At 34.4% G+C, this 21,974-nt stretch overlaps 1 protein-coding gene across 2 annotated transcripts in view; it reads left to right on the forward strand.

Moving 5' to 3' along the window:
• The window catches only part of LOC150100800 (amine oxidase [flavin-containing]-like), a 132,788-nt gene that overhangs the window by 75,147 nt on the left and 35,667 nt on the right, over nucleotides 1-21,974 (forward strand). For both annotated transcript variants that reach the window (XM_090401527.1, XM_090401528.1), the window contains exons 9-11: nucleotides 4,040-4,199; nucleotides 8,497-8,593; nucleotides 17,657-17,768. In XM_090401527.1, coding sequence (XP_090257653.1) covers nucleotides 4,040-4,199; nucleotides 8,497-8,593; nucleotides 17,657-17,768 — 369 coding nt within the window. The remainder of the gene's footprint in view (nucleotides 1-4,039; nucleotides 4,200-8,496; nucleotides 8,594-17,656; nucleotides 17,769-21,974) is intronic.

The following is a 21,974-nucleotide window of genomic DNA, read 5'->3' on the forward strand; positions in this document are numbered from 1 at the left end:
TTCTAGAGTATGACTAGTTGTGAGAGAGATTATTATGGAAGAAAATACCCAAGTGGGCATGAAAAACGAAAGTGAAAACAAGAAAAAGAAGCGGCTGAGGAACGTCAAAGAAATTCACTGTTTAAATTTATGAAGTTGAACTCATATATTTGGTCAGATATATCAGTTGATAATGGGAGTTCTGAAATAACTATAAACAGTTCTTCGGCTTCAACATTAATTACGGTAATAATGAGAGTTCTGAAATACTCAAAGGAAGTGGAGAACATGACGCGTTTGGTCAAACAATGAGTATTGAAGATCCTAAAACTGAGAAACCAGAGGAAAGTGAACTATTTACTTTTGATGATCCAGCAACATGGCCCAAAATTTTGAACAACACAACACTAACACAAATTGCACAATGTGGTCCACCGTTTCCCCTGACTGAAAATGATTTTCCAAAAGATGACAACAAGAGGTGTTTTTCCACAGCTCACTATGTTAGGACAATTGCAAATGGAGAGAAGAAAAACAGAGATGGCTTGTATATTCCACTCTTCCAACTCTATTTTTTGTTTTTGTTGCAAATTATTTTCATCTAATGAAAATGTTTTATCTAATAATGGCTTTTCTGACTGGCGACATGTAAGTGAAAGATTAAAGTCGCACGAACGAAATCCAGTGCACATGAAATGCATGTATTCATGGACACAAATGGAATGTAATTTAAAAAATCACAATACAATTGATCAGGCAAACAAAATGTCAAAATTTGAAGCAGAACGGTTAAGAAATGTTTTAAGACGAATAGTAGCAGCAATTCTTTATTTATCTTTTAGAGGTAATTTTGATACTTTTTACACAGCCCATAATGGTAATTTTTTTGGAATCATAGAATTAATTGCAGAATTTGATCCACTTTTAAAAGATCATTTAATGCGATGTTTGGAAAAAAAAATTATAGGTAAGAAACAAAATTCATATCTATCACCCATTGCAAAATGAATTAATTGTTGATATGGGAACCAAAATTCAACAAAATATTGTAAATATGATATGTCAGGCAAAGTACTATTCAATAATTCTCGATTGTACTCCTGATGTTAGTCATCAGGACCAAATTTCAATAATTTTTACATATATTTGAAGCAGATATTGAAATTCGTGAACACTTTTTGACGTTTTTAAAAACTAATGACACTACTGGTAAAGGTATATTTGAAAATATAAAATCACTTTTGAATAAATTAAATCTTAAATTGTCAGATTGTAGAGGGCAAGGGTATGATAACGGAGCAAATATGAAAGGAGTATATAAGGGAGTCCATGTTTACATTTTAAATGAAAACAAAAAGGCATTTTATACTCCTTGCGCCTGTCATAATTTAAATTTGATTTTAGGGGATGTCGCAAAATCATCAATTATAGCAATAAATTTTTTTAATCTTATACAAAAATATATACATTGTTTGCCGCCTCAACTACACGTTGGGACATATTAAAGAGATTTGTTAAACAATTAACTCCAAAACCGCTATGTGATACAAGATGGGAATGTAGAATAGAATCAGTTAGAGCTGTACATTTTCAAATTCCAGAATTTTTAAATGCACTAAAAGAATTATTTAAAACTGCATCAGATAATACTATCAAAGTAGAAGTGTTTCAATTTATGAACAAATAGATTCATTTGAGTTTATACTAAGCCTTGTAATTTGGTATGAGCTTTTGTCAAAAGTTAATTTAGTAAGTAAAGTATTACAAAATGCAAAAATTCCCATGGACGTAGCAACTAAGCATATTAAAGAGTTAGTGCAGTACTTTGAAGAGCAGAGAATATCAGGATTTGTTAGCTGTTTTGAGATTGCTAAAGAACTGTCAAATCTATTAGAAATAGAAATTAAATTTAAAGAAAGTCGAGTACGTTGAACAAAAGTATTTTTTGATTATGAAATGCCTGATGAATCACACATAGGTGATAAAGATAATTTTAGGATAAATTTATTTTTTGTAATTTTAGATACTGCTCTACAATCGGTCAAAAAAATGTATGAATTGTATGAACACGAAAAATCATTTGGATTTCTTTAAGATATTAATAAGAAAATGACAGAAAATTAATTAAAATTTTGCTGCAAACAGATGTATCAAAAATTAAATACAGATATTGATGAATCTGAATTTTACAATGAATTAATTATTTTTAGAAATATTGTTCCAGAAGATGCACAACATATTAATATTTTAAAATTCATAATTGCAAATAATTTGTCAGATATTTATCCAAATATTACTATGACATTTAAAATATTATTGACCAGTCCAGTTACGGTCACATCAGCAGAAAGGTCATTTTCCAAATTAAAATTAATAAAAACCTATTTGCGATCTTCTATGTCTCAAGAACATTTGTCGTCCCTGGCAATAATATCTATAGAGCATGAAATTGCAAAAAAATTGAATTTTGACGTTATAAATGATTTTATTGATAAGCGCATTAGGTTAAATAAATTTAATATATTAAGATTTCTTTTAAATCTTATAAGTTGTTATACATATATTTCATTCGTTATAGATAGTAAAAATGGATTTTTTTTCATATTTTTATATTATTATTTATATTATTAAATAAATCATTGTTTTGGCGTATTTATATGATAATGTGTACTTACATAATAAAATAATATAATCATGTACATATACAAACACATTTATTTTTTAACTAATTTTTTCCCTTTACTTAAATTGATGCTAAAGAGCATACTTGTTTATTTATGTGCATAAATATTTTTCATATTTGATTTAATTAATTAATTAACAAGATATTCTCCCATTTAAAATTTTCATAAATGTTACTAACTTTCAGGGACCCCGCTTTTCCATTTCGCACAGGGCCCTGCAAAACGTAGAAATGGGCCTGATCTGCACAATGCTTATCACACCTCCTTAAATTCATTCACTGACAGGCACTCATGACTGCCTCAAACAACAAGTTCCACTTATTCACCACTCTTCAAGTGAAAGAAATCTAGTCCTCATATCCTTATTGAACTTCCAAGGGCACCTGCTTTTTTTTCTTTCCTTTCCTGTCATGCATTGAACATTGTTGTTTATACATCTTTTCTATAAAATCTTTTTAGTAATCAGATCCTCTTTTTTTTCCACCTAACAGCCAAATTTTTGATCATTCGACAGGCCTGTCACCAACTTGGCCACATGCTCCTGGATTCTCTCCACCACTTTCTCTTCTTGTTTCTGAATTCTAGTCTTAACAAACTTTTTTAGTACCTTAACTACCGATCCTTAGATGTTGACCAGGCTATAATTATGTCCTCCTTCTAGTCTATTAAGACCCTGCCAGAGCTGAAACTTTAACAGATCATCAGTTCTTTTCACCTTGTATCTATTGGAAATTATCTCTCATAATGTCTCATGAGCAGATATCTCATCCAATCACATGTCTGCATTCATAATGAATTTTGTAATATCCTCCATTTCATTTACTTATATTTTGATATCAGTCTCTGCTACATCAGTCACTGCATTATTTCCACCAGATGAGCAAAAAATTTGCTTTGGGCATTCTCAAACTACCTTAGTACTAGTAATGAATTTTATCTGCTTCTGTAGATTTTTCACAAACATTATGCCACAGTGGAGTTTAAACCCACAGTCTTGTTTGTGGCAAAAGATAGAGTGGTAAAAAAAGCTTTGTAAAAAAGAATAACTTTTTTCACATACATAATTTCAATAACCCCAGCTGACTAATATTACAGTTGACTTTCACTCTATTAACTTTACTGTAATGGAAATTTTGCTATTTTGAATTTCCTTTAAAGTAATATAGTTGCTGCATGGCTTTTGTTCAAATTTTTCTAGGTATTACAGCATGAATGTGTTTACTACAGTAAAAGTTTTCTATCATAACAGTGTTTTCTATAGTAAAATGTTGACTATAAAAATTTTGTAGAGATTGGGGTTTAAGAACTAATACAATTAGTATTTGTTTATTTACTTCTTTTTTTTTCTTTTTTTTTTGTTGATAACTCTCTTTCAGGCAGAATATGTAATCATGGCCATCCCTCTACCAATGCAACTAAAAATCCATTATGATCCACCTTTACCTCCCCTGAGAAATCAATTAATTCAGAGGACACCAGTAGGTTGTGTTATCAAAGCAAATGTGTATTATAAAAAACCCTTCTGGAGGACAAAAGGTAAGTGTTGATTTATGTTATCTCAAAGAAAACTTAAGTATAATTATTTTTATGCAATTTAATTTGCATATAAGATAAATGACATGAGACTAATTATGCTTGCTTCACTGGCATGTGATATCATTGAAGCAATCGTAAGGCATTCACTAGAACGCTGACTCCTTTCTTTGAAAATATCCCTAAGAGGCAGTTTTAAAGTTTTGCAAGCAGAAGGATATTTGATATTGACCACCTCCATGGCAAGAATTACCTGTATCCTTACTGACATACCGATGTTAGTCAACTGATCATAAATGTAAAAGGCCTTCTCCTCATGGTATTCTTCTTACCTCGCACAGCATTATGCATCCACAATTATTGACATGAAAATTGAAGATAAAGGTATCCTAGATGTCTGAAGTAATTATTTTGAAAGACTGCAAAATGTAACAAAAAAGAAACAAGTGCCTCCATAGCACAATTGGAAGGATGGTGGAGATTAGAAAAGGTGAAGTTTGATTCTTGTCTCGATAAGATGAATCTTTATATAGGGTTTTCAATTGAAGGTGAATTAGCTGATCTCATATGGAGGTAGCAGGGTTTTTTTCTCCTGGAAACTGGTTTTTCATCCCATGTATGAGAACGCACACAATTTACAGACAAAAAATACTAGCATTTGGTGGGGGTGGACATTAGATGGCATTTTGTGTAGATGGTAGTAGTAGTGCTCTGTGTAGTTGGTAGATTAAGTAGTGGAGAAGGAGAGTTGTAGATTAGTGCGCCCTCCCTCGATGAGTCCCGGTACTCCTCAGAGGTGTTAGATGATAATAATAACAATATATAATCTTTTTCTCTCTCTCTCTCTCTGTAATGGAGATTGTGCCAATTTGTTTATCTCTTTTTGTTTTTTATACCGAGTGTTAAGTATATATAAAAGAGTTCAATCTGAGTGTTAAGTATATATAAAAGAGTTCAATCTGATTAGTGCAATGAATTTTAACTTAATAAGTTTTCAGAATCCAGGAAATGATTGACCAAATGAAACTAAAAACTATATACATGGTTAATATAATTAAATTAATATCTATAAAAACTATAAAACTATTTGGATCCAAAAACATGAAATTTAGAAGGACCAATAATAAAATCATTTGCTCATTGACTCATTTTATTATCAGTTTGTTTTACATGTACTTAATCAGTCTGCTATAGTGAGCATTTTGTTTTTCACAACAAATTCCTGCAAACAATAAATTTCATTAGAGTCTGTTCTTTATCAGGCCTTTTCTCAAAATATACAACTTCTTAACTTCTATGAGGCCATGCAGTTTCTTTATTTGGCATAAATTGAACCATTCATCCTCACTGTTTCATTGGAGTATAAATATTCTTACATCAGGCAATTTTATTACAAGAAGTACAAATTATATATATTCTTTATCAGAGAAAAACAGTTTCTTTTACTACTTTATAAACATTGTATCAGAGTAGAGCCTTTCATTAAATCTACTTTACAGTTTCAGATTTCTCTTATTACATCACTTGTTCCGATAAAATAATTACTAGAACATGATTATTAATTAATTTAAGGAATTCACAATGTACACTAGAATATAAATTAAATTAAACTTTAATATATATTTCCAATATTTCCATCTTCAAAAGAACTTAAAATAAAAATACATGCATGCAGGCACTGCACACAGTAAATGAGGACGAAGCGAGGAAGCTATCATTTCTCCTAAAATCCTGATGGTGTCCCCTAGCGGGCTGTGTAGGTATTCTTGGCCGTTGGGCTGAAGGTCTGCTGATGTAAGCCTCCCAAATTTGGAGCAGTCTCATGCAACCAAATTTGTTGTGGTTTGGCATGTTTCTTAGGGCTGTGGCTGATTCCATGAAAAGTCTTTCAAATTTGAATTTGCTATGGTGTATTATTGTGGCTTTCTTCCACTGTTTCTGTGGCATGTATCGAGAGCATTGTCTGCAAGACCAGAGTGGCTATACTGGTGAAAACGGATGTAGTCCTTGTGTTCTGAAATTCTGTCCTGCCTGTTTGGCCAAAGTAGGACAGCTTACAGCTTTCAAGGGACCTGGTATACACCAGGTAGGTCTAGGGGAAGTGGTTGGTCTTTAGTGGAGCAGATAAAGGATGCATATTTTCTATATGGTCTGTAACAAGAGGTCAAGTCATGTTTTTTTTTTAAATTTTGGTAATTTTTTCCGAGGTGCCTTGGATGTAGGGATTGGTAGTGGATTTAGAGTAATCCTTGTTGTGAGGGGGGAGGGAAGGTTGTGGTTTACTTGTTTCAATATTTTTTTTGGGGGGGGGATAGCCATTGGCTGAGAAAATGTTGAGGATGTGATTTAGTTCATTGATTAGGGCATTGTCATTTGAACAGATTAGTTTAGCCCTGTTGTGTAGTGTCTTAATATTGTTGTGAGGGGAGGGGGGAATTGTTCGTGAATGTATCTGCCTGTATGGATGAGTTTTCTATAAACCAAGAAGGGAGGCTGTTGTTTTCCTCTTTTTTCAGGGTGAACTTGATTCTGGGATGTTGGTTGTTTAAGTGTGTTAAGAATGAAAGGAGTGTATCAGAGCCATGTGGCCAAATAGCGAACACATCATCAACGTAGCGAAGCCATATGGTTAGTTTTTGTGGGACAGAGTTTAAGGCTTTCTTTTCAAAAGTCTCCATAAAGAAGTTGGCCAAGGGTGGGGAGAGTGGTCAGGAGACCTTCAGCCCAATGGCCAAGAATACCTACATAGCCCGCTAGGGGGCACCATCAGGACTTTTAGGAGAAACAATAGCTTCCTCACTTTGTCCTCATTTACTGTGTGTAGTGCCTGCATGCACGTGTCTTTATTTTAAGTGCCTTTGAAGATGGCAACGTGACGTTGCTGAAATATTGGAAATATAAATTTAATTTATATTCTAGTGTACATTGTGAATTCCTTAAGTTAATTAATAATCATGTATAACCAACACATAAGCCTTTCTACGAGAATTATTGGAACAAGTGATGAAATTTTCCATTTTGTGTTTCTTTGAACAATGAAATAGAATGTCCATATAATATCTTCTTTTATTTATTTACTGTTTATTTACTGTCAATAAACAGTAAATAAATAATATCTTCTTTTATTTACTGTTTATTGACAGTCTCACTTTTCCAGTTTAAGGATTCACATTACTAAGATTCTCTTTTTGAATCCTCTATTAATATATTCCAACTATCGAGTTTTCTTAAAAATTTCCTAAAACAAAATTCTTCTGTCTGCATTCTCAAACTCCAATTCTCAGTTCTTATTTTTTTCATTATCCCAGTACCAACACTCTCTCTCTCTGTCAGCCACCCATCAATTTCCTAGGTGAGCATGTGAACTTGTTCAGTTAAGTAGCAATAGTTCAATATTCTTTTGCAAGAGCTACTGAAACATTTGCAACAAAATTTGTTAACTGTACTGGATCCATCATACAAATTAATAATAAAACAAAATGCAAAAAAGCAACAACAAAAATCAAGCTACTACTAGTACAGCGACAGACAAGAAAGCACGTCATTTCGCATGTTGGCATACATTATTAAGTCAATTCGTACATCCTTCATTTCTTTCTCCCCTTCAGCATGAATCGACTATTCTTGGCAAAACACCAAGCAGAGAACTACAAACAGTGGGCGTACTATACAGCAAACCGCCACTACCATCATCACCCACACCAGCTCCATTTACTGCCCCCCTCCACACCACTAGTATTTTTTGTCTGTAAATTGCATGTATTCTGAAGACCAATTTGTCTGCATGCAGGATGAAAAACCCAAGTTGCCAGGAGAAGAAACCCTACTACCTCTGTATGAGATCGGCTAACTCACCTTCAGTTAAAAAAAAACACCCATATAAAGATTCCTCTTGTCATGACGAGAATCAAACTTAGTCCTTTTTCAATCAAAGGACACACCATACCATCATTCTTCCAATTTGCATAATACACGTCCTTCTTAATAGTATTTTAGGTCTTCTTGGATCTTTTTCTCTCTGTTCCACAGAAAGATGAGGACCGTAATACTGTCCTACATAGGATACTATCTTTGCAGAACAGTGTTTTTTTTTTTTTTAATGCAAATGTTATATTAATAGAACAGAAAGAGTACAGAGCCATAAACATTTCCATATATTATGCAGGTCATGAGGTTTGCATTCTTTACTGAAACACACACACACTTGTCCAGATATATAATAGTCCTTTAAAATTGTAAAACTGAATCTTTTATTTGTATGCACATATGTATATTCTGTTCACTAAAGTTTTATCTATAGGATACAACGGATTTTTGACTTGTGGTGATGGTCAACTTGTGCTAGGAAATGTGGTTGATGACTGCCGTCCAGGATTTGATTTAGCAGCTCTAACAATGTAAGCAATAATTAGAGATATTTTCTTGAAGCTCACATATATTTTTATTTTCTTGCAGTTTATTTTATTTCAAGTCACCTTTCTCAAACATTTTTTGGAGCACACACGTAGACACACGCACACACCCTTCCCCCATATAGAAGGATTAATTGCTTAATGGAAAAATAGAAGATTTCTACTACAGAGAAGATTAGCAGTTACAAACAGTATTTTATTTATTTTGCTTTCAGTTATATAAACCATCCAGTATTATACTTTTCGATCATATACATGGTAGCCAACAACCAGTGACCAAAGGATTGACATAGAGAAAGAACTAGCAACCAAAGAACCAACTACTAGGATGGATACTTTCATTATTTCGCTATTATTATTATTATTATTATTATTAAAATCAGGCTTACTGGAATGAAAAGACTCATCACAGGAAGTCTCCATTGTTACATCCAAAACTTACTGAACCATACCTGAAACTCATTCACTGTTTCCATACTCAACACACTCTTACACAATGAATTCCACTCACCAACCATCTCCATGCAAAGAACCTGCTCCTCTCATTTTCCTTATACAGCAATCAGGAATGGTTTATTGTTCTGCCTTTGTCTCCCTCCATTCTTTAAAAAATCCCTTTTCAGTTGTATTAACTAAATATTTTTAAGGATTATAACAATTTTAAAATTAGCATATATGTGACTACATCTAAATGAGTTAACTATTAGATGTTTTAAAGGAGCATACGTAGTTTACATATTATATTTTTTTAATGGCTGACACATGTACAGAAAAATGGAATTTATTTAACTCCAATATATTTCATCCTATATTAAAAGATGTCATCAGGGGAAAAAAGAGAAGATTGGTTGATGACATTCAAAACATGAATCACAAAACATGAGGCATGCTGCATGTAGCCACAGCTGAGTTAACAGGAGAATTCCACTATTACAGTTTAAAGGGAAACAATGGATAGCTTTCATCATTCAATTACAAGGATAAATAACTTATTCATTATTACAAAAAAATTAGCTAATTTGCAATTACTTCCGAAAACTGAGACTACATACAATTAATGTGGTTAAGATTTGGATGATGTCATAAAGCTTCATGTTTCAAGAAAAAGACAATAGAATTTAAATTTACTGGAGTACAGAATACTGGTTTGATTAGAAAGAACTCTCTAGTGTCAGTGGAATGGTAAGCAAGGCCAGACTTTTAATATTCTAACAAATTGATGTAGTCCTGATTTAACCATTGTTACAGCATATAGTTGTCATTCAAATTTTTCACTGTTCTTCTTTACACACTAATGATGTTTTGTGACACACAAAATGAAATATTTGTTCATTAATGTGTAACTAATTAAATGATTTAATCTTTTACTGTGGATATCTTACAGGTTTCTCTACATCCTCGTTCTACTGATTATCATTATTTACTTTTTTTTTATTATTAATACCAGACCTCTATGGAATAAAGACTCATCACAGGTGTACATTGTCACACACAAAACTCATCAAACTGTGCTTTGAACTCATATATTCTTGGTTTAATAATTTGTCCAGGTGTAAGCAAACAAAGTTTGTGTGTGAAGAAACTTCATGACTGGGAAACTTGTATATAGAAGCTAATGACTTCGCATCACCTGCCATAATATCCCATAATGCAAAGCACATATCCTTATGGATATGTATAATGCTATGCATTATGGGAAGGGTCACTACCCAGACCGATTTTGATCTTTATTGAGGTCTCATCAGTGAGAGCCAGACCCAGAAGTCGTATTTCCATATTATTATTATTATTATTATTATTATTATTAAACAAGACCTCATGGAGTCAAAGACTCATCTAGGAGGTCCTTTTATCTCACACACATCTCATCATACCCGGTCTTAAACACATTCAAACTCCCTGCAGACACCACACTCTCAGGCAAGGCATTCCAATCATTCACAACTCTGCACGAAAAAAACCTGCCTCTCACTCCCCTACTCACACCCTCTTTATACAGTTTCCAGGGATGACCTCTGGTTCTCCCCTGATCTCCCACTATTCTCTGTAGAACTTCTCCACCATTGATCCTATAACAACCCCTTACCAACTTGTAGGTCTCTATCATATCTCCCCTCTTCCTTCTCTCCACTAGACTCTGCAAATTACATCTTTTCAATCTTTCCTCATACTCGACATTCCAGAGGTCAGAAACTACCTTAGTCAGTCGCCTTTGGACCCTTTCCAACATCTCTTCATCCTTCTGAAAACCAGGTGACCAAATCTGGGCACAATAGTCCATGTGTGGCCTAATCAAAGCCTTATACAATGGAACAAGAATCTCCCTACTTCTACAGGTCAGTGTCCTCCTCATCATTCCCAGAAGTCTTTGTGTTGTCTTCACAATTTTGGCGATGTATCCCCTAAATTTTAGATCCTTATCCACTATCACTCCCAGATCTCTTATTTCCTCTACTTCCAACAATATATTCTCACCAAGCATAAATTCTGCATCCCATCTTTGTTTTCCAAATTTTAAAACCTTACATTTTGCAACATTGAACTCACATCCCCATTTGCTTGCCCAATCACTCAATTTATTCAAGTCTTCTTGCAAGGCCACAACATCTTCACTACTCTTTATGGTTCGTCCCAACTTTGCATCATCTGCAAACAACTGAATATCTTCATCCAAATCTTCGCCAATATCATTAATATACATATATGCTTTGCATTATGGGATACTAAGGCAATGATGTGAAGTCATTAGCCTCTATATATGAGTTGCCAGCCATGAAGTTACTTCACGTGCAAACTTTGTTTGCTTATACTTGGATAAAGGATGGATTAAAAGCATCTTTAATTTATAGTATAACCAAGTGGGAAACTTTCAACATTCACCACATATGCAGGCAATGCACACTCTCTCTCCTCTATCCCTCCAGGGGGTTTATCAAGTTTCTTGTGATTGCCATATCTTTTACTTTGGACAAACAGAATATTCTGTTCAGAAAAGACTGCAGAAACACCAATCTTATATTATCTATAATAAGTTTGAGAAGTCTGGTTTAGCACAGCATGCAGTTGACTAACCATAGAATCTTCTGTTCTAAAATTTATCTTCACCATTGATGCTTCATATTTCAGTGTTTGTTCCAAGACAGTGCTCAAGTGCTGTTACATCATCCAGATGTGAACTTGAATGACCATATTTCAGTCTACCTAAAGTAAGGAAGAAAGTAAAAGTCTTTAAGGTTACCTAACATTTGGGAGTCTTGTTCTTATTAATTATAAACAATTTTTTTTTTTTAAATGACATCTCCCTATCTACTGTACTGTGTTTCACTAATGCATAACTTATATAATTTGAAATCCTTTGTTGTTCAGATCTGTTAGAATCAGATCACATCAAAATTAATGTATTAAGTTTTATTAACTTCTTGTGTCAATGTATTTCAGAAGTTGTTTTCTATTATGTTGCATTTGCTATTAAAGATTTAGCTATATATTTATTATTTGTATATTGTGTTGGAAGTTTTTTTTCCACTTGGTTAGACTATAATAAATTTAGTTTAATCCTTTATCCAAGTATAAGCAAACAAAGTTTACGCCTGAAGTATCTTCAGGATTGAGACAACTCGTGGTAAAGGTGGACTAAGCTCTCATCACTTGTCTTAGTATCTCCCATAATGCAAAGCACACCTCCTTGCGGACATGTATAATGCTATGCATTAAGGGAAGGGCCATTGCCCAGACTGGTTTCGACCTTTATTGAAGTCTCATCAGTGGGAGCCAGACCCAGAGGTAGTGATACTAAGGTGGAAGTAATGGAGAAGTCATATTTACCTATACAAGTTGCCAAGGTTAACTTTTCTGTGAGGGCTTTAAAGTGGGTCGAGTTTTTTATATAGGAAGCTGAATTTCCGGTGAGTGGGGGACAGAGAGTTGGCCAGCTGTTTAGACAGTCTGTAACAAGGTGCATTGGTGGCATCTACTATAGGCCTGAGTGGAGAGTTAGGTTTGTGGATTTTTGGTAAACCGTATATTCGGGGGGGACGAGAGCGGAAAGGTTTAAGTTTTTTCGCGACGTCGGGGGGGCCAGGAGGTTACTTTTTTAAGTAAGATTTTTAATTTCTTAACTTGCGTTTTTGTGGGGTCGTGTTCTAGCGGGATGTAGGTAGCGCGATCGCAGAGGATAATGTTCATTTTACGATTGTATTCGCTGGTATTAAGGACAACTGTGGCATTACCTTTATCCGCTCTGGTGATGACGATACTTTTTTCTTTGCGTAGTTTCTGGAGAGCCATGCGTTGGGAATAAGATAAGTTAATGGAGGTTTAATGGATTTTTTACAACACTCAAAAAGAATTAAAATAGAATTTAATACTTCCTATTTGGCCTCATGGCCCAGACACATTAGATTCCTTCCTTGGTCATCTCAATAGCCTACATCCAAGAATCCAGTTTACTATGGAAAAGGAAAAGAACAATTGTTTACCCTTCCTAGACACCTTAGTCACGTGCCTGCCTAATGATACACTTGCCTTCACTGTATACAGAAAACCCACACACACAGGCAGATACATTCACAAACTCTCCCACCACCACCCCTCACAACAATATGGCATCATTAAAACCCTTACCAAGAGAGCCCACAATCTTTGTTCCAGTGGAACCGCCCTCACTACTGAGCTTAACCACATACACAGAACTTTCCTCTCCAATGGCTACAGCGAACACAGCATCAAAAAAATAATCAATGCCTCCCCCATTCCCCGTCCCTCTCGTCAACAAGAATTTAAAAATGCCATCACCATACCCTACATCTGTGGCACTTCGGAAAAAATAGCCAAAATACTAAAAAAGTATAACCTACACACAGCATATAAGCCCTACCGCAAACTGGCTACCCTTATCCGTTTTACGAAAGATCAGCTCCCTCCTCTCTCTCTGCCTGGAGTTTACAAAGTACCCTGTTCATGTAAGCTTGCGTACTTTGGACAGACAGGCAGATCAGCATCCATCCGCCTAGAGGAACACAAGTCGTACATCGTTAAACACAACTATGGCCATTCAGGCTTGGCTGACCATGTTTTGGACACTACCCACAGAATATCATGGAAGAAAACCACCATGCTCCACCACAGCAAATTCAAGAAAGAGAGACTTTTCTTAGAAGCAGCAGCAGCGCTCAAAAACCAACCAAATCTTAACAAATACGGTTGCATCAAGCTTCCGAAGATTTGGGAAACAGTCATCACCAGAGGTCCTACCTTACATTCCAGGCCACCTACAACTGCCCTTAGAGGGCGCTCCACCTAGATAGGACTTTATTGTCACCCACGTGGTTGGGCTTAGTATTGTAAGTTTTTGTGTGCATGTTACATTAATTGTCTTTGTAATCCCCGTAGATGTCCTAGTGACTAGGACGAAATATAGGAAGTATTAAATTCTGTTTTAATTCTTTTTGAGTGTTGTAAAAAATTCATTAAACCTCCAACATAAAGGGTAACTATTGGATTTTTGTGAGCCTCATGGATTTGTTTTCTAAACAGCTTTTTTCATATGGGCATAAATATGAAGCACTTTGGCTGAAGAAAACTTACTTTTAAGCTTAATGTAGTTAGGTATCAAGTTGCTATCTCTGCTCTGATTAATAAATCTGACCACAACATGTACCACTTGGTTAACTACAATCTTACAAACTGCAAGTCGGTGACCATGTGGTCAGAGGAAACAATTAAATAGCTATTACTGCATTATGCCCGTACTCCTAGAATTTATGGCTTGCCTAAAATACAACAAGCACTCCACTATAACTGACAGTTGAAGAATCGACAGCCCCAATATCACTTAACCAAGAAACTGGCAGCTACACTCATAGAGTTGGTAGGACACTCTCCTTCCTACATAAAAAATACACATTTCATCAACAAAATTAAAAACATCACACTCAACAACAATGATTTATTAATCACCTTTGACATAGCTGCCCTTTTCATTAATGTTCTAATCAGTTATACTATTCTCATACAGAACATATTTCCACTTGATATCATGGCCCTCCTTGCCCACATACTTTGCTCTGGGTATTTCATTTGGCAATATAATTTCTACCTGCAAAAAGAAGGTACAGCCATGGGCTCACCACTTTCCCAACCCCCATAGCTAACTTTTAAATGAAGACTTCAAGCAATGAGCTCTAGATTCAGCAAGCCTCAAGTCCCAGTCAGATATGTTGATGATAGTGCCTCTGTACTGCAATTGGAAGAATGAGAATCGTTCTTTCAATTGTGTTATTCCTGAGTTCGATTCTCATCATAACAGGAGGAATCGTTATATGGTTTTTTTTTTTGGTTTTTTTTCAATTTAAAGTGAGTTAGCCAATCTCATATGGATGTAGCAGGGTAGGGTTTTTTCCTCCTAGAAACTTGGGTTTTTCATCCTGCATACAGACAAATTGGCCTTCAGAACACAAGCAATTTACAGACAAAAAATATTAGTAGCAGTGGTGGGCAGTAGATGGAGTTGGTATAGATGATGATAATGATTTTAGTGGCGTTTCAGTGTAGTTGGTGGTTAAGTTGTGGACACGGGAGGTTATAGAGTAGGCAAGTATAAGCAAGCAAAGTTTGCACATGAAGTCACTACATGACGGCTACTTGTATATAGAGGCTAATGATTTCACATCATTTGCCTTAGTATCCCATAATGCAATGCACATATCCTTACGGACATGTATAATGTTATGCATTATGGGAAGAACCACTACCCAGTTCCAGTTTGGGGATGCACATTATGGGAAGGGTCACTATCCAGACCAGTTTCAACCTTTATTGAGGTCTCTTCAGTAGGAGCCAGATGCAGAAGTGATACCAAGGTTGAAATAATGCAGAAGTCATATTTCCATGTACAAGTAGCCCAAAGATGTCACGCCTTATTCTAAAATACTCTGGATTAGAGATGGATGTTGAAAGTTTTTTCCCACTTGGTTACACTATAAATTAAAGATGCCATTAGCCTTTTGGCTGAAGAGAGGATATGCTAACCACTTGGCCAACAAGTTTGCACATGAAGTCACTTCACGACTGGGCCACTTGTATGTAGAGGCTAATGACTTCACACCAATTGCCTTAGTATCCCATATGCAATGCACATCTTGGGGATGCACATTATGGGAAGGGTCACTATCCAGACCAGTTTCAACTTTTATTGCAGTTCTCTCAGCAGGAGCCAGACCCAGAACGATACCAAGGTTGAATTAATGCAGAAATCATATATTTTCCATATCCTCCAGTTCATCTACTTCTATTCTCACCTTTATCTGTGTCATATTGAACAGTGAATTTCGTTTAGCACAGCATTGTGTCTGTGGGCCTTTTGCTGCATTTGCTGTAGTTAGAGAGCTTACTGTATGGAATATTCTTGGTCTCTCATCTTTCTATTGGTAGATAATTTTATCTATGATTTTGTGTGATACAATCACCATTGTTGCAAACAGACAGACCACTGTTGTGGTATCCCCTGATAAAACTCTTCTTTCAAAGTCCACAAGTTTTCCACATTCTACCAACACTATAAAAATTGTAAATTTAATTCTAGGGATATATCTGTTTGTTATATATAGAAGTATAGGCTATATGTATTTCACACTAATAATTTTATATTAGTGTGAATAATTCTTTCTAAAGAATCATTCTAAAACACTGAGAGAGAGAATTGTTTGCATTGTTTTCTATAATAATGCAAATAGCTGAAATTCTGCAAAGTCAAATTTTACATAAGTTGCATTTAACCCTCCTCCCTTCACCTGTTAATCACACCTTATTGCTTACATGTTTACAGTATGTATTCAGTAGTACATTAACCTGCTTTAAAAGTTATTTCTGTTAGTTTCATTCACAGAATGCATTCACAAATTACCTGTATGTAATTATTAATGAAAATAAAGTATAAATAGTATGAAAAAATAGTGGCTATGGAATAAATAGTGTTATGGACGTGCTACATTTAAGAGTGTCATGTAAGCACACAACAAGGAGAACTTATGGTAAAGATACTACTTTATACTATAATGATAAACTGAAAATCTATTTCAAAAACTTCTAAATATTTTGCAAGACACATTATGTACCTGGTACAGAATTTTTTTAAACAAAAGATAATTATCAGAATAATTACCAAATAATTATTGTTTTCTTTATAATTTTCATTTTCATCTCTATATTAATTTTGGGACAATTACACATGGGTTCATGTTTTCCACTTCTGTTTCTTTTCCCAGTCATGATCATACACTACCACAGCACACACAAATACTAAAAATTATGAAAGTATATGAATACAAATACACAGCATGTTCACTAGCAAGGAAGGTGCACACAAAACACATAGGTTATATGCCTTGTGGACAACCATTGTTAGGTAGCATTTGTGTAATGTCCGAGCAGTAAGTAAAATTTTTATAACTCAAATTTTTCTCATCTCCCTTTCAGGATAATTTGCATAAGTTAAATTTATGTAAGTCAGGAACTGCCTGTATTTTAAATCGATAATGTGCAAGTGATTTACCTAATTAATATAATAAAATTTGCTGCTGCATATAAATTGAACAAGGATGTGATTGCATTATAAAAGTAGCAAAGGGCTGTTGAAACTTCTATGTCTAATTCATTTGTTAGAATACAATCTGAATTTTCCCTGCATTTAAAATAATAAGTGATAAATTTAGTACTCTCTGTTTATTTAAATATTGCGCATAATATTGTTAGTATGTATTATGTAAAAATCTATTTGCCAACTTTTTATTTTTATTTTGTTTTTGTTTACTTTTGTAGATTCACAAATGCATATTTTTTTTTTCTGTTATTTATTGCAAAAAAAAAAAAAAAAATACTATCACATGATATTTAACAGTGTGAAATGTGAAAACTATTTATATATTTTTATATTATATATATTTTTTGGCTGTTAATAAAATATTATGGAAGTTTTTATATCTGCCCTATAATACAATATCCCATTAACTGGGGAATAATATGGTTTTTAATAATTTTTTGGCATTTCAGCTTTGTCTTTGCTGATCATGTAATTAGACTGCAAGAAATGACTAGAGAGGAAAGGGAGGAAATTATAATAAAAGATCTAGCAAAGGTATATGGATCAGATGAAGCTCTCTGTGTGAGTGTTCTAAATTATTTCACATGAATAATTACTTCCATTTTATGTTTTTTCTTCAGAGGAATTTTATTGAAAATTGTTAACTACACTGCTATGTCCCATATCTTGATCTCTTAATTATTTCCACTGAAGATAGTTAAGTCCATTTATTTTTACTGAGTTTTAATTAGGGATATGTTTATTTAATCATAAAAAGCTATTTAAGGGATAACTGGTATTTAAAGAGTAAATGAATTTGTTAAAAATTATTGTTTGACTTTTCAATCTATAAACAAATCATACTTGATAAGAAATTATATTCTTGTTTAATCTTTTATCCAAGTATAAGCAAACAAAGTTTGCACATGAAGTATCTTCCCAACTAGGCTACTTGTATATAGAGGGTGTTGATTCACATCAATTGCCTTAGTATCTTGTACTGCAAAGTGCACTTCCTTTCAGATATGCATATTGCTATGCATTATGAGAAGAGGACACTACTCAGACCAGTTTCAACTTTGATTGAGGTTCATCAGTGGGAGCCATGCACAGAAAGATACCAAGGTTGAACTGATGCAGAAGCCATACATTTTCCATATATAAATAGTAAAAAGTGTGTTATTTTATTATTAAAATACTCCATGAAGATAACAGTTTCTATATACAAGTAGCCTAGTCATGAAGATACTTCATGCACAAACTTTGTTTACTTACACCTTCAGTAAAGGAATTAAACAAGAATATAATTTCTTGTCAAGTATGATTTATTTAGTAACCAAGTGAAAAAACAACTATTTGTAACCTTTGTGTTAAGATCATCTTTAGAATATTTATTTTATACTTACATCTCCGTGGATTCTCAAGATATATATAGGAGATTGTACTAACCATTATTCAGACAACAGTAATCATATCTCTCCTTAAACTTGTTTGCTTACATCTGCTTTTAATAGCTCACTTCCATCCTTGTTAACCACACTGTTGCTCAACTTCTGGACTGAATGTGTGGGGAAGAATACTCCCCCCCTTGTTCGTTCCCTTTTTGTCCTATTCAAAAATTTCTTCTGCAACAGTCCTATTAAACCTGCTGTTTGGTAACCTATGCTTTTATTATATCCCTCTTTTCTACCTTAACCAAATGTTGTAATCTACAAACCTTCACTTTAATTTAAGTAAAATCTGGTGTTTATTTATGTATTTATATTTTTTGAAATGGAGTGTGATCAAAAAAACAATGTGATTAAGTAACAAAGGGTATAATTAAATAAAATAATTGTAAGTTAAAATTTATTTAGAAATGCAAATTTTTATGCAAATATTTCTCATTAAATTATTTTTAAAAAATTAATTTTTTAGTTTATTAAATAATATAATTTTAATTGTACATTAACATCAAAGCTGTATAACTGAGAGGAGACCTCCACATAGCCTTTAAAGGAATGGGGAGAACTGACCAGGGCTTCTGACCTAATGTCCAATCCTCACCTTTTCGTGGTGCACCCTGTTGGGTATCTACTTGGATACTGAACGGACGAGGATGGGCTGGCAATTTGGGATTTAGCCGACCAAATTGTATTCTTATTGGTTAAACCAAAATATAGAATGATGGTACAACATGACAAAATTTCAAGCCCGCTGGGGCGTTGCCCGGTTAAACAAGGCCCCCGTTGTTTTCGCCAGGGAACCAGGGCGAACAGCGAAAAGTCAGCTACTGGAACAAATCTGAAAATAAACCCCATCTCAACATCACCAGAGTTAAAGATCGGTACAATCAATGTAAGAAGTCTGAATGGCAAAGAAATGGAGCTAGCTGAGGAATTAGATAAGTACCAGATCGATATAATAGGGGTGACTGAAACAAAAAAGACCAAAACTGGTGAGATCTTTCTGAGCAATAAATACAAAATGTTATATTCAGGCAATGACAATCAAGGAAAAGAAGGAGTAGCCATAGTATTCAACACAAAATATGAGGCTAATCTTCTTGAATGGCAGTCAGTCTCAAGTAGAGTAATGTGGGCAAATATGAGAATGGGGAACTGGACAATGAGACTTATTTGTGCCTATGGTCCCACAGAAGGTTCTACTAAGGTAGAAGTGGAGGAATTTTTTGAGGCTTTAGGAAAAAGAAACTGACACAATGAAAAATGAAAAGTTGGTCCTTGTTGGGGATCTAAATAGCAGAATAGGAAATGATTGTGAGACATACAAAAATATTTTGGGAAAATTTGGAGAAAAGAGCAAAGCTAATAATAATGGCAAATATCTGTTGGATTTCTGCTCAGGACATGGACTGGTTATTACTAACACCATGTTCCAACATAAAAATGTGCACAAATTCACATGGAGAGAAGAGGCAAGGAATAAGAAAAGTCTCATCGACTATGTTATTGTTGATAGCAATGTTTTCTCTCTGGTGCAGGACACCAGAGTGTACAGAGGATTTGAAATTGAAAGTGATCACTATTTAGTCTTGAGCAGGATAAAATTGAATATCATATTGAAAAGAATAACATGTAAGAAAGTTTTAAAGCGAATAAAAGTTGAGCAGCTCTCAGATGTGAGCTGTAGACTAAAATACACAAAGGTTATTGAAGGAAAAATGAAAGAGTTTGAGAACAGGAATCAAACCTTGGAGATTCAGTGGCAAACTCTGAAGAAAACATTGATTGATTCTGCCAGAGAGGAATGTGGTGAGGTTGTTTGTAAGGATAAAAAAATCAGAACTCCTTGGTGGACACAGGAGGTTAAAGAGGCAGTGAAGGAAAAGAAGAAAGCATACCAAAAGTTCCTGTCAAATAAGTCAGCTTGTGCTCTCAGAGAATATAGAGACAAATGCAAGAATGCTAAACAATCTGTAAAACTAGCTAAACAAAAGTCATGGGAGGACTTTGGCAAGAATATAGAAAATAAATATCAAGAAGGTGGCAAAATATTCTGGAGGTTGTTGAAGAAGCTTAAGGATGGAGGAAAGAGTGCTATAAAAGGAATTAGAGATGATAAAGGTGACATGAAAACGGGAGAAAAAGATATCCTTGAAGTATGGAGTAATTACTTTGAAAAACTGCTAAATGAAACAAGCAGTGATAACAGCACAATGGTAAAAAACACTGACCAGGCATGCAGTCAGGAATACATATCCATACTTGAAGTAGAAAAAGCCATCAAAGGCTTGAAATGTGGAAAGGCAGCAGGAGTAGATGATATTCGACCAGAAATGCTGAAGTATGGTCGTATAAGAGTCTTACAGTGGCTGCACTGCATAGTTCAGAAAGCCTGGACAGAGGGACGAATTCCCGATGATTGGAGTAGAGCTCTCATAGTACCCATATATAAAAAGGGAAATAAAACTGCATGTGAGAATTACAGAGGTATTTCCCTACTTAGTGTTCCTGGCAAGATCTATGCAAGTATACTTGAGAAACGGTTGAGAAGAATTGTGGAAGAAAAGCTTGGTGAAGAACAAGCTGGATTCAGGCCAAATAGAGGCTGTCAGGATCAGATCTTCACTTTACGACAAATAGTCGAGAAAGCATGGGAATATAACAAAGATCTGTATTTAAGTTTTGTCGATCTGGAAAAGGCATATGACAAGGTGCCAAGAGAGAAGCTATTCAATACGCTGCAGTTATATGGTGTCAATGGGACATTATATCAAGCAATACTTAGTCTTTATTTGAGTTGTAAGTCAGCAGTTCGAATTGAAGGAAGTACAGGAAGATGGTTTAATGTTAAATCTGGTGTGAGACAAGGATGTACATTATCTATATGGATCACATTATGAAGGAAAGTGGTATTAAACATGATATCAAAATTGGAGATGTTAATGTCAGCTCTTTGCTTTATGCGGATGATGTTATACTTCTAAATAAATCCGCTACAAGTCTGCAAGATTCTCTGACTAAATTGAATAGCTCTTGTAATAGATATGGTATGAAGGTCAGCAATAAAAAGACAAAGACAATGAAAATAGGCAGAATCATTGAAAATGTCAACTGTGTTGTGAATGGAGAACCTGTGGAACAAGTAAAACATTTCAGCTATTTAGGCACGATTTTTACTGAAGATGGTAAATTAAATATAGAAATAGACAACAGAATCAGCAAAGCTTTTATGGTGGGAAGTCAATTGAATAAATTCATATGGAATAAGAGAGAAATTAGTCGGAACACTGAATTAGCTGTATACAAGACAGTGTTCAAACCAGTTTTAACTTATGGATCTGAG

Source organism: Typopeltis vanoorti, chromosome 12 (assembly GCF_054136105.1).
Source record: "Typopeltis vanoorti isolate ZY-2024b chromosome 12, IOZ_Tvanoo_1.0, whole genome shotgun sequence".
Taxonomy (NCBI): Eukaryota; Metazoa; Arthropoda; class Arachnida; order Uropygi; family Thelyphonidae; genus Typopeltis; species Typopeltis vanoorti.